Consider the following 13,961-nt stretch of genomic DNA (forward strand, 5'->3'; position numbering starts at 1 on the left):
AAATGGGTTAAGGAACTGAACAGATATTTCACAGAAGAAGAAATACAAATGGTCAATAAAATATGAAAAAATATCCAACATCTATAGCAATTAGAGAAATGCAAATTAAAACTATACTGAGATTTCATCTCACTCCAGTCAGAATGGCAATTATCAAGAATACAAGTAACAATAAATGTTGGTGAGGATGTGGGGGAAAGGGTATACTCATACATTGCTGGTGGGACTGCAAATTGGTGCAACCACTATGGAAAACAGTATGGGGATTCCTGATAAAACTTGGAATGGAACCATTTGACTTAGTTATCCTACTTCTCAGATTATACCCAAAGGAATTAAAATCAGCATACTACAGTGATGCTGCCACTTTATTGTTTGTAGCAGCTCAATTCACAATAGCCAAGCTATGGAACCAACCTAGTGCCCTACAACAAATGAATGAATAAAGAAAATGCAGTTCATATGCACAATGGAATATTACTCAGCTGTAAAGGAGAATATCATGCTAAGTGAAATAAGCTAGTCCCAAAAAACCAAAGGCAGAATGTTCTCTCCGATATGTGGATGTTAACCCACAACATTGGATTAGACAAAGGGAAATGAAGGGAAGGGAGGGAGGGAATAGGAAAGACAGTAGAATGAATCAGACATAACTTTCCTATCCTTATATACGAATACACGACCAATGGAACTCCACACACGTCATGTACAACCATAATAATGGGACCCTAATTGGAAAAAGTTATTCTTATTCTATGTGTCCAAATACATTCTACTGTCACTTATTTCTAGAAAGAACAAACAAATAAATAATTTTTTTTTTAAAAAAGAGCTGCAACTCAGAACTGCTACATGCCACCCAATGGCAGTGGAGAAGAATTGGGCTTTGCTGGCTGCGACTCTCCCCACAGGTAGGCATTTGCTTGCTGTGATTAGCTGAACACTAAAAGGGGCCTTTTTGGCTGCAGAGTCCTTCAGCTTTCACAGGCACCACCCACCAGCAGAAGCAGAGAATCAAGTTTCAAATGCTGGTTTCGCTGCTTACCATGCACTCAATCAGAAGCAGCTGTCCTCACAGAAAGGCGAAATGGCCTATGGAAGACTCAGCTGGGGCTCAACATCTTGCAGGTTGAGGTACTGATTTCCAGCATCTTCCACATTGTGATGTGTTCTATTTTTATTGTCCTTCAGTTTAAAACACTCTTTAATTTCCTTTGTAATTTCTAGTTTGATGCCTGATTATTTAGAAGTATACTGCTTACATTTTGGAAATCAAATATTTGAATCTTTTTTGAAGTTTTCTTCTTATTGATTCCAAGTTTAATCAGAGATCATGCTCTTTAGGATTTCAACCTTTGAATGTGAAGGATCTATTAAAAAGTCAAGTTTTATAAGTGATAAATGTACTTGAAAAATACATATTCTGATGTTTTGGGGGAAGTTATCTATGTATATCAATTAGGTCAGATTTATAAATCACATTTTCCAAGTCTCATGGATGACTACTGATATTTCATAACCTTCTTTCCCTGGCTGTATCTTAACCTTCTTCCTCTGATGTTGCAGTTTTGCCTATTTCTCTTTTGAGTTGTTTTTTAATTTATATATTTGGATACTGGTTGTTAAGCAAATAGACACGATTGTTTCTGCTGTCTTGACCCTTTATTATGAAATGCCCATACTTACATTTCTCCATAATACTTCTTGCATTAATAACTAATTTTTCTGCCATTGATATTGCTACCTGGCTATCATATAGTTTAATGTTTTCTCTTTTGCCTTATTTTAGATTTAATAAATATTTTGCATTATTCTATTTTCCTCTTAGTTGTTAGTTAAATAATATTAGATTATTCCTTTTCTGATTTCTGTAATGATGTCAGTATGTCATCTTGATTTACTACCATGAATTAGTTATTTTACCACTTCCTGGATAATGGAAGAGCCTAAGGTTCTTTAATTCTATTTGCTAACCCCCCCCCCCCCCATTTCCCAATTCTCTCTATATTTTAAATTTCATAAGACATTGCTATTTCTGGTTTCATAAGACATTACTACTAAATACTCAACTATGCCTAGTTTAACTCACATATTTATTCTTTCTAGGCTTATTCTCCATTCCTTTTTGTACTCCATTCCTTTTTGTGCTTTCATCTGACTTTATTTTCTTTTTACCTGAAGAACTTCCTAATACTTTTTAATATAAGTATGTGGGAAACAATTTATATCAGCTTTAATTTGTCTGAAAACATCATTATTTTTGCCTTAATTTCTTAAGATGTCTTTGCTGTGTGTAAAATTATGGATCTGTAGTTATTTAGAGCATATCAAAGGTGTTATTCCATTGTTTTTTTTATTCCCATTGTTTCTCTTAAGAAGTCAGCTTATAATTTTTGTTTTTTGTTTCATTTTTTCTTTTTGTGGTGCTGGGGATCAAGCTTAGGGCCTTGTGCATGCTAGAAAAACATGCTATCACTCAGTGCATCAGATTATGATAGTATTGAAGTTTGAATTTTTTCCTCTCCATACTTAAGATTTTCCCTTTGTTATGTTCAGTATTTTTACTAAATTGTGATTTCTAAATCGTAAATTTTCTAAATTGTGATTTTCTTTGTATTTATTTGATTTGGAGTTAGCAGAGCTCTTGAATCAGTGGTTGTTTTATCTAAACATTTTTGGTTAAAATCTCTTTTTGTTTCTGCTTCATTTTCTCAATGCTTTTCATTTTGAAGTTTAATTGTTCCATTTATTGTCTGAGACCTTTTCCCATACATGTCATGCTTAAAAAACAAAACAAAACAAAACAAAACAAAAAACCTCTTGACTATGCTTCAGTTCTGCTGTTTATGTATTTTTAATGAAAATCAGCAGCAGAACACTCAAGATTGACAATGAAGAAAAGTTACTTCATTGCTATTAGACTTGGGTTTTTTTATTTTTATTTTTTTGGTACTAGGGATTGAACCTAGGGGTGCTTAACCACCGAGCCACATCCCTAGTCCTTTTTATATTTTATTTTGATTCAGGGCCTTTGCTAAGTTGCTGAGGCTGGCTTTTAACTCTGGAGCCTTCTGCCTCAGTCTCCTGAGTTGCTGGGATTATAGGCTTGTGCCACCACACTGGGCCACTGCTATTAGATTTTTACACTCTCTGTCAAGATTACTAAGAATAGTGCCTCTATAACTCTCCAATTCCTTGATGAAGGTGATCACTGGCAATATCCATTCTCTTCTCTCTAATTTGGGAATTCAGATTCATTAAAGTGCAAGTCATTTGTAGGACACAAAGAAACAGTATAGGATAAGTAATTATTATATATTATGAGCAAGTATCCCTCAGAGTGTGTAACAAATTTATGAGTGGGCTTTTTATTTGTAACACTAATTAGGAGGTGAGAGTATTATTGACTTTTACTGAACTGGGGCTAGGGATGCTATGTATTCTGCAATGTAGATGACAGTCCTTTACAAGAATCAATAGTTATCCAGGAATGGTGGTGCATGCCTGTAATGCCAGCGACTCTGGAGGCTGAGGCCGGAGGATTGAAAGTTCAAATGGTGTTAAAACTTAGTGACACCCTGTCTCAAAATAAAATATAAAAACTGCTGGGGATGTAGCTCAGTGGTAAAGCACCCCTGGATTCCATCCCTAGTACCAAAAGAAAAAAGAAAAAGAAGAATCAATACTTGTCAGTAGTTGTATGTCTTACATGTCTATAAGGGGTCCTGAGATACCCATGTAGGTGATATAACTGTTAATAATGATCTGACCCAATATTCTTTTTCTCTTTTACTTATGAACCCTAGGATTTCTTTCTTTCTTTCTTTCTTTTTTTGCATTGTTTAAAGATTGAATTTCTCACGAATGGTAACAGAGGGAATATTGTATTTTGTTTGTTTGAAATTTTATGGAGAATTAGTCATAATTCTAGAAATTCACATCCACTACTTTACTCTGCTCTTGGTATTTGGGTTGCCTATACAATTCACATATTGTTTGCAATACAACAAATAGTTCGTATATGTATTTGAACTGATTCTACAAAGAGAGGCAAATATCTGGTCACTTCATTGGTCTTCTATATTCCATAATGAAATTATATTTTTGTTGTAAATGACCTTCCCTTCAGTTCCTCTTTATATTAAAATCGTAGCATTGCTGTGTATATTGATTTAATAATTATATTTGTAAGTAGATGCTATTATTTAATAATTTTAGCTCAAGATAATTATAATTTCATTTCAGAATTTTTGTTTTAAAAAGAGAGGTCTTAACCGGGCGTGGTGGCACAGGGCAGGAGGATCCCAAGTTCAAAGCCAGCCTCAGCAACTTAGCGAGGCCCCAAGCAACTTAGTATTTGTTAAGTTTAATTTCAACATACGGATAAGGCCCAACATAAAGACTCCTTTTATTACAATTATTTACTTTTAATTATTGTTTTAAGAAACTACTACTGTTATATAAAGTGATTTTTAGGCTCTTATCTATCAAGCATGAATTTGCTCGGGCCTGGAACCTTGGAAGCCTCTGTCAGGAGCACTTAGTTATCATTTATACTAACCGGAACCTTGGCGCGGTGACGCTGGTTTCCGGCGGGCTGTTTAGAACGCGGAACAGCTTTGGGCCAAAGGACCATGAGAGGGCCAGAGCCCGGTCCCGAAGCTACCATGGAGGGGGACGTGCTGGACACACTGGAAGCTCTGGGGTAAGTGTTCTTGGGGCTTTCCCCACGAAAACGTAGCCTTTCCCTTCGTTTGGCTGCTGCAACCTCCTCTCCGTCAGCCTCCGCTGCGTCTGCGCGGCCTGGTGCAGGCCTCCTCAGCCTTGCTCCTTCCGGCGCCGACGGAGTTAAGCGGGAGGCGGGAGAGAAATCCGTTTGGAGGGTGGAGCAGGGCCGGAGATCTGGGGAGCGTGGCCCCCTCTTCCAAACTCTTTTTGAAACTCTGCAGCTGTAGCGGGCGGGATGGGATGGCGCGGAGCCGGCGGGTTAGCGCCTGTCCCGCAGACACGCGGGTGCAGGCAGGTGATGTTTATGTTGACGTAGTTTTCGCGCCCGGGGGCGGTCCTGGAACCCTAACTATGGCGGTGGACTCGTGTCTTCTAGAGTGTACGACCAGTGACTTACTTGGGGCCCAGGGGCCAATCACTCCTGCTTCTTTGACAAGAGAGAGCATTTTATTTAGTTCAGTGTGAGTCCATACATTGAACCATTTCGTTTGTTTGTTCATGCATATTTATGTGCTAGAAAAGAAGGTTTTCGCATTATTATAAGCTCACATAGCCGTGGGACGTACAAGGAATCTCTTGCCTGCTGCTGTCTACAATTCAGGGTACCGTTATGAGAACTCCCAGGGTTGGAGGTGGCAGTGATGTTGTTAGCAGCTTCCAGGTATGGAGGTCCTTATATGCAACAATATAAACCATGCTCATCCGGTTTTTCATCACAGCCCTTGCCCCTATCTGGTTTGCCACTTTCTCTTTTTAACTTCGCTCTTGCTTTTTCTCTCTCCTCCCAAGTTAGCTATTGGAAAACTGGTACCTTCCTCATTTTGTTCACTGCCGTGCTCCCAGGAACATCCCAGAATGGAGTCTGTCACACTAAATGGTGGTTGAGCGAATGGGTAAATGAATGAAGACGAGTTCAAAGGAAAGTGCACAGAAGTAAGCGTAGGACCAGATTAGTTGAAAGTCGAAAAAAATTCCTATTAAAACCTAAAAAGTTTGGAGCAATCTGCACAATCTTTTGCTCTGTTGCATGCCAGAGCTTCTTAATGAGGTGAGCTGTGCCTTTGCAGAACTATGTAAAGCTTGAAACTCTTATGTGCTTGATTTTTTTCCCCCGAAAACTGCATTTGCTCCTCTACCAACTATTTCTTTACTTGCACCCAGATAAAACTACTTCTCTGTGACCCAGCTTTAGAGAACTTTCCCTTAGTAGGTTTTGGAAAAATATTTGTTAAATGAAGGAATAGATAAAGAGGCATTTTAAAAATATTTCTCTGTAATCCCTTGGAAATTCTTCTTTAACTTAATTAAGGAAGTAATGAAGATTCCAAGTTAAAATACTTCAAAGTGTTCAGGCTACAATTTGAGTCCCAAAGTACTCCCAATAAGAACAGTGGGATCCTGTAAATCGTTTATGAAAAAGGGGAAAACAGTGCTTTTATTCCTTCTTTCATTCTTTGAACTTATTGTTCATATTTTAGTGATCTAGAAAATGAAGTTTTCTGTAATCTTGACTTTTATCAAGGAAAATTGGTTTCGCATTATTCAGTATGGAAAGTAAAATAGTTTGCATACTTTAGAATTATTTTTTCCTAGAATATCTGAGGAAAAGTGTTTGAAGTTTGGATTCCATGATAATGAAATGTGAAAAAAAAATTAGTTTATTTACAGTATATGTTGTAACTTAACACTGTTTTCTAATGTCCATGTAAATAGTGAATAATTATTTTCTGTTGTGGTTAAGACATATGTGATATTAGTGAAGGTGCTTTAGTTTGTACTATAAAGAAATTAATAGGAACTAAGAGGGAAAAATCAGATAAAGAACAATTTAATGATATATTATGAATGAAAACAGGGTACAAATCACTCAGTTTCCTCATCTCTGAAATGAGTGTGTTTGAGCAGATCGTTTCACATTGGTCTATGATTTTGTGGAATAGTAGATCTCAACCAGTAGGTCTTGTTATGCCTTAGAATCATGCATGGAACTGGGAGCAGTGGCACCCTTCTATAATCCCAGTGACTCTGGAGCCTGAGGCAAGAGAATCTTAAGGTCAAGGCTAGCTTCAACAACTTAGTGAGATGCTGTCTCAGGAAAAAAAAAAAAATCACTTATGGAGCTTGTGAAGAAAGCCCCCCCCCCCCGGCCCCCCCATTCTGGCAGATATTACAGACTGATTCATAATCTTCAGAGGTGCAGTACAGGCATGAATATTTTTACAAAGCTACACAGCCTAGGTTGAGAGCCACTGTTATGAAAGGTAGCACAACTGTATATTGAACACTGTTCTGAGGTGTTGGCGGTGAACACAGTAGTTTTGGTTCTGGTCTCTGTGGGGCTTGTGATCAAGTACAGTGGCCACACAAATAATTATAAACTGTAATGAGTGCTTCAAATGAAAGGAACAGGGTAATATTTCAGAAGGCTAAGGGTTGGTGATAGGTTTCTGAGGAACTAATATTTGGGATGAAATAGGAAGGGAGAATTGAGGTTAACTGAGAATGGATGGAAAAGGAGAAAAAGGTGTCCTTAACAGTGAGAACAAAATATGAAGGCCTTGAAGTAGGAAGGAGCATGCTGTATTAGGAGAAAAGGAAGTTAGTTCTTGTGGTGGGAAGGCATAGAGTGCAAGGCACACAGTGGTGGGAGATTAGAAGCAAGAGTCAGGTGAGGACCAGCACATGCAGCAACGTTTTAGGCTTTGTTGTAGATTTTATTCTTTAACAGCATTGGGATATAATAGGAAGATTTAAATAAAAAAGGGAATTATGATATATCTAGTTTGAAAGATACATCTCTCAGCAGATGAATTGGAGAATTTAGTAGCCTGAGATAGACGATTGTTTAGTGGTAGTTGATATGAAAAGAAATGCATTATAAGACTTAGTGAGGAAATGAATGTTAGAATTCAAGAATTCATTTCTTTAGTCAGTATTAAGCACCAAAGTGAAATGACAATGTAGAACCTAAATTGAGTAGGAAATGAAGTGAAGGAAGGAGGGAGTTAGTAAATAGAATGCAGAGGGACCAGTGGAATGGAAGTAGTGATGAGATCAGAATAGTTGTAGGTGAGTAGTAAAAAATTCAAGTTGGAAGGATAGATAGTAGGTTGTGATGAGAGAATGTTACATTTGAATTTGTGATTTGACAGGTGGAGTAGGTCTAGTGATGGCAAGTTCCAGGAGATAGCTGATTGACATGAAATGGAGAAAGTTGGTAAAAAGGAAGTTAGGGAATTGAGGGCTCAGGGTATCAGATTGGGTATACATATGGACTTTGAAAAAACTCAATATAATTGCAAGAATATGAGTGGAGAAGAAAACTGATAAAAAAAAAAAAAAAAAAGGGGGGGGAATGTTGAGGAGTATCCAAGAGATTGATAGATGAAAAATTCAAGTGGAAAAAGGTGGTAGATTTGACTGGCCAGTCCTTTTTAGAGGCAGGAACAATGATTTGGATACTGTCTTGAAAAGCAAGGAGGTCAAAAACCTTACCAACTGATCTTATACAATTTGAGAATAAAATAAAGAAAGCTGGAGGTGGCAGGGATAAACTTTCTGAGATGAGGTGGACAAAATGCAAGAGTTGTTTATGGGTGGAACACAGTAGAAGAGATGGGAAGCAGGTAGAGGTGGAGAGCTGAACCAGAGGCTGGACAGTCAGGTAGGTAAATGACAGGAAAAGACACAAGTTTGTGTGTTACGTTGGCTGATGAAAATAAATGGAAAATATGTTAGGCCCTGGATGTCTGTTTGAGGAAGCTTGCCAATATCCTTAATGGACTAAAGATGTGGATCACCTAGTTTGAGGTGATGTCAGATCACCATCAACTATGATTCTAGTAAGAGGCCCTGGTGGGTAGTCTAGGCTTAGGAGAGGTGTTGCCAGTAACACTTTCCTAATTAAATAAGCATATATAGAACACACTAAGAGCATGGCTATTCTCAGTAAATAGCAGAATTGCATTGGAAATCAAAATAAGCATGCAGTAATAGTGATAAGCACTAAACATTTGCTAGATGTAACATAAATAGACTCATGATGCCTGCTGTAATTTCTCATAGTCTATAAGGGAAGAACAATGAGCAGTGATGACAAACACTGAGAAATATTTTAGTGGGAAAAAAAAAAGAAGTATGCTAGTACTGTGCTGCTTAATGAGAGGTCTATGGACCAGCAGCATGGATATCACCTGGGGAGTAGGAATGCAGAATCCCAGACCTCACTATAGCTGTGCTGCATTAGTCTAGTTTAACAAGACCCTCAGGAGATTAATATGCACATGAAAGTTTTAAAAAGCACTGTTCTAGTCTGATGTACTATTTTATACTCTTATTAAATTATGTAGCAGAATATTTCAGATACTGGTATTATTGCAAAACAATTGGATATGTTTCTGGGTGATGACAATTCAGTAGGGGCATTAGGGATTAAGAACATAGGGCTATAGTGATAGATTGTATGTTTCAGTTCCTACCTAGTTAGCTATGATTATGGCAGTCCTGAGGGAGTTATTTATCTCTGTTCTTCAGTTTTCCCATCTGTAAAATGAGCTAAGAATAGGACCTACTCCAATGAGTGTCATGTTAGTTAAATGAGGTAATATATACATAACACTTAGCGCTAGCCTAATATGCAATAAGCAGTTTATAAATGTTAGTCACTTATGAATATTATTATATATTCAGGTTTGTTAAATGCATTTATTTTTTCCTCTTTTTATTTTTACCCTACTTGATTAGCTAAGGTATTAAAGATGAATTTTTTCCTTTGGTGATTTGAGCAGTTTTTGTTGAATGTTTTAATTGGCAATGAAAAATGATGTACATCCACCACTATGAATTAGTTACATTTCTCAAGAGTTTATGATTATTTTATTGCAGAAATGAAAGAAAATAGGGGAAATAAGACATTTACTATTAAATCTCAATGAGGGATAGTGTAAGGTATGGAGTAAGGGGTGACACATAAAGGAAGTAGTCTTGGGCTGGGGGTGCAGTCCATATCTGCCTTTTACTTGCTGAATCATCTGGGCCAGGTTAGTTGCTTAGTTTCCCTATAGGTGTTGACAGATGTTTGAGTTCATAAAGAGTGTTTGGGCTCAAATCTACTTAAATCCTAATGCCATCATTTATTTGCTTATTTTCTAGTCCTACAGAATTAGGATAATACTAACCTCAAAGCATTGTTGTAATGATTGATTGAATTATATATGACTACCATTGTGCCTAGCCTGCTACTTAAACAGATATCCTCACCTTGTTAAGTCTTCATTTCTTTACCTGCAAAGTGGGAATTAGAAAATATTCCTCATGTGATTCAACTGGAGAATTCAAAGAAAAACAAATGCAAATGCCTTCAAATATACACAGATAAATTATCCTTGCTTATAAAAGAAATGTAAATTAAAACTACATTGACCTACCACATAGTCAGAAATCCAAGTTTGATACCTTTGGAGAGTTATCATATAATGATTGACACATTGATGGTATAGCTCCTATAGAGGAAGATATAATAATATCTAGCAAAATTATATATCCATGCACTCTTTGATCCAATAATCCCACCTTTAGGAATCTAACCTAAATATACACTGACAAAAATTTTGTCAAATTGTAATAGCAAAATAGTAGAGAAAACCTGAAAATTCTTCATTATAAGTTGATGAAGATATGATGTATTCAGACAGTTGAATAATATATAACTGTAAAAATGATTGAAAATTGTATGTGTAAATACTCTAGTAAATGCAAATGTGTGTGTGAGCATGCATGTTTGAAGCAGGGAACAGAACAGAATGTAGTGGGCTACCTTTTATCTTAAAAGGGAAAAAATATATATGCTTATTTTAAAAACCATTATGGAAGTATAAATCAAAACTAGTACATATGGTTACATGTGGGGTAGGAGGCAAAGCATAGGGAATAAAATAAGATTAAGATTGTAAACTAGATTTGTGTGAATGTTCCTTGTTTTGTAAATTAGAATTTAAATCCATGTAAATATTTTATATAATTATGTAATTATAAAGCAGAATTAAATTAAAGATGAAAGCAAAACAAAACAAAACAAAAAATCCCAAGTTGTGGAACCAACGTAGGTGCCTTGGCCCTACAACAGATGAATGGATAAAGAAAATGTGGTATATATACACAGTGAAATATTACTCAGCCATAGAAAGAATGACTTTGTGACATTTGCCAAAAAATGGATAGATCTGGAGACTATTATGCTAAGCGAAATAAACCAGTCCCCAATAACCAGAGGTCAAATGTTCTCTCTGATATATGGATGCTAACATGTATCAAGGGAGTGTGGAGAAGAATAGAAGTTAAGTAGATAAGACAAAGGGGAATGAAGGTAAGGGTGTGGGGGTCAGGAAATAGGAAGGACAGTGGAATGAATCTGACTTAAACTTTCATACATACATATATAAATAAATACACCACAGTGAATCTCTACTTCATGTACAACCACACGACTGGGATTTTAATTAGAATAAGGTGTACTACATGTTTGTATAAATATGTCAAATTATACTGTACTATTATTTAGAAAGAACAAATAAATGACTTAAAAATTTTAAAAATCCTAAAAATTAATGAATCAAGTGTCTGTTGGTACATTGAGAAGATGGAGTAATTGCATGGAAATGAATTGTTTTTCTGTACAGTCTTATTGGAATATATTCTAAATATAAAAATTGGATCAATTGGACAGTTTATTTCTTGGGTGTAGTTAACTGAAGAATTTGTTCCTAGACATTTTTACTAAAACATGTTACAATTAAAAGTAAAACATTGTGTTAGTTGATAGCAAATTGTTCTGATATATACAGTGAAAGGGAATTGAAAGCATTATTTACACATTGTGCCACATAAATTCAGCCACATATGAGTACAACATATCAAGGCAAATTCCTCTCATGGTCTTGCACTTTGCATTATATTCGTTCCAGTAGGACTTAATGTTTTGGATGTGCACACCAATACGTGACATGAAACAGAAGTTGGGAACATTATGGTAACCTTAGCATGTTGGAATCCAAGTTGAGGCTGAATGTTGTTATATACAGCCCACTAATCAAAAGTAGTCCATGAATCAGAGTGAATGGTAGAACCAGACTGACCTACATATTGCAGAATAGGCAGCAAGGTTTGGGCAGAACAGTCACCAATAGTTTCCAAATAACTAATAGCTGGTATCTGTAATACTAGAAATCCATATTTCTCTTTCCGGAGCACAGTGGCAATTAACAGTATATCTTAATAAATGCCTATCCATTGGGAGAATGATGAAAATTTTCTCAAAAATAAAACCATTGAAAAATTGAATTTTATTTATAGGGATTAATCATCGTTGAGGAATTTGACCCACAAGGATAATTAATTGCTTTAAAAACTTAAACTATTTTCTGTAATTTTGTTAATATTGCTGGATTTTCTATTCTGAAACTAGGTAATTTATACCTTTTTGTATATAATAGGATTATGCAAATATCATTAGAATTTTCATTTTAAAAGAAATGTATAAACAAGTAAAAAACTCACAGTTTTAAATTCAAATTGGAAATAGCAGTATACACTCCTGATGTAGTTTCTCTTTAAAGGGCATAGAGTTTGGGGGTATAGTTCAGTGGTAGAGTACATGCCCTGGACTTCAGCTGCAGCAACCCCTCCCCTCAATAGATGTAGAAACAATGACCAATCTATAATAACAGATTATATCTAAATGCTATTAAAAAGGATCAGGGCCTCTTAGAAGTCTGAATACAGCAGGTCTAGGGCAGGAACATCCTGTAATAGAAAGCAAGGAAATTATTCAAAGACTACTTGGGATAAGTCATAGGATTCATTTGCCATATGAATGGCTTCCAACTAACCAGAGTTAGAACAATTTAAATATCAATAATAACTGCAGTGGATTAAAACACATGAAATACATTAAAATCTATGAATATATAACATTTTAAAAAGTTTAGTTGTAGAAAGAACAACAAAAGTAGAAAATTGGTATCTAATTCAATTAAAATAATAAGGTATTTTGAAACTTTAAGGTTCTTGTCAAATACTATTTGCAAAAGTGTTTAAAAGTTAAAATTGTGAAGTAAATGATTTAGGTTGAATTGATCTCAGGTATTTTTCAGGGTTAGGTTTTTGAAATTTAAAATTCACATCTGTATTTTTTTCACTATATTAGTTTTGGAACTAATATAAAACTCTTAAGACTTCCCTGTAACCTTTTGTTATCTGTAATATTGACAGTTGGAAGATAGTTTTATGGTAAAATGTTAAAATATGGGAAAAAAAGCCAAATACTAATTGTATAGAGTAAGAATTGGTAAACTATTTCTGTAAAAGGCCAAATAATTAACATTATAGGCTTTGCTGACTAATTACCTGATTGTAACTATTCTGTCGTGGTAGTATGAAACCAGTCATAGACAATCTGTAAATTAATAATTTTACCCATTATGTTTTAATATAACTTTATTTAAAAGCAGGTAGCAGGTCTTAATAGAGAATATTAGATTTTTTTCTTTTCTTTTTTAACTGTTTTTTCTTCCTTTCTAGGTATAAGGGACCATTGTTAGAAGAACAAGCCCTTACCAAAGCAGCAGAGGATGGACTGTCTTCTCCTGAATTTTCAGAGCTCTGTATTTGGTTAGGCTCTCAAATAAAATCATTATGCAACTTGGAAGAAAGTATCACTTCAACTGGTATTGTTATTTGGTTTTATTTACCTTTCCGTTTTTAATAGTAAAATAAACTGACAACTCATAATTTCTAGTTTTATTAGTAATGGGATCACTGTACAAAGAAAAGTTGCTACTATGGAGTAGTTCAGTATGGAATATTAAAAATCTTTTGATTAAATGTTGTAATAACCCCAAACTGATTCTTAAATTTGCTGTAAAATTATAAACAATTACTATTTATCAGCTGTGTTAACCCTACTACTGTTCTTTCAGAAAAAGATATTAATTTGATTATTTAAAAAGTTTATTTTTTGAATATGACTCATTTTGAATTTTTTAAATTTAAATACCTGTCATCCCTAATTTAAATTTTATTCCTAAGCCCAAAACTCAGGACATGTATTCACATAGAAATACTTTTATCAAAAATATATGTCCTGACTCAAAGTTTGTTCAATTCATTATCATCTGTTAATTGGAGTCCTCGTGGGTCTTTGGTAGAATTTCAGATAGTGTAATAAAAGGAGAAAT

The 13,961-nt window shown here is 35.3% G+C and overlaps 1 protein-coding gene across 1 annotated transcript in view; it reads left to right on the top strand.

The window, feature by feature from the left end:
- Positions 1-4,586: 4,586 nt before the first annotated feature.
- FAM98B (family with sequence similarity 98 member B) overlaps positions 4,587-13,961 on the top strand; it is a 30,174-nt gene continuing 20,799 nt past the window's right edge. Inside the window, exons 1-2 of the mRNA XM_079125967.1 lie at positions 4,587-4,705; positions 13,306-13,451. Coding sequence (XP_078982093.1) covers positions 4,635-4,705; positions 13,306-13,451 — 217 coding nt within the window. The 5' untranslated portion in view covers positions 4,587-4,634. The remainder of the gene's footprint in view (positions 4,706-13,305; positions 13,452-13,961) is intronic.

Source organism: Sciurus vulgaris (genome assembly GCF_902686455.1).
Source record: "Sciurus vulgaris genome assembly, chromosome: 2".
NCBI classification, from domain to species: Eukaryota; Metazoa; Chordata; class Mammalia; order Rodentia; family Sciuridae; genus Sciurus; species Sciurus vulgaris.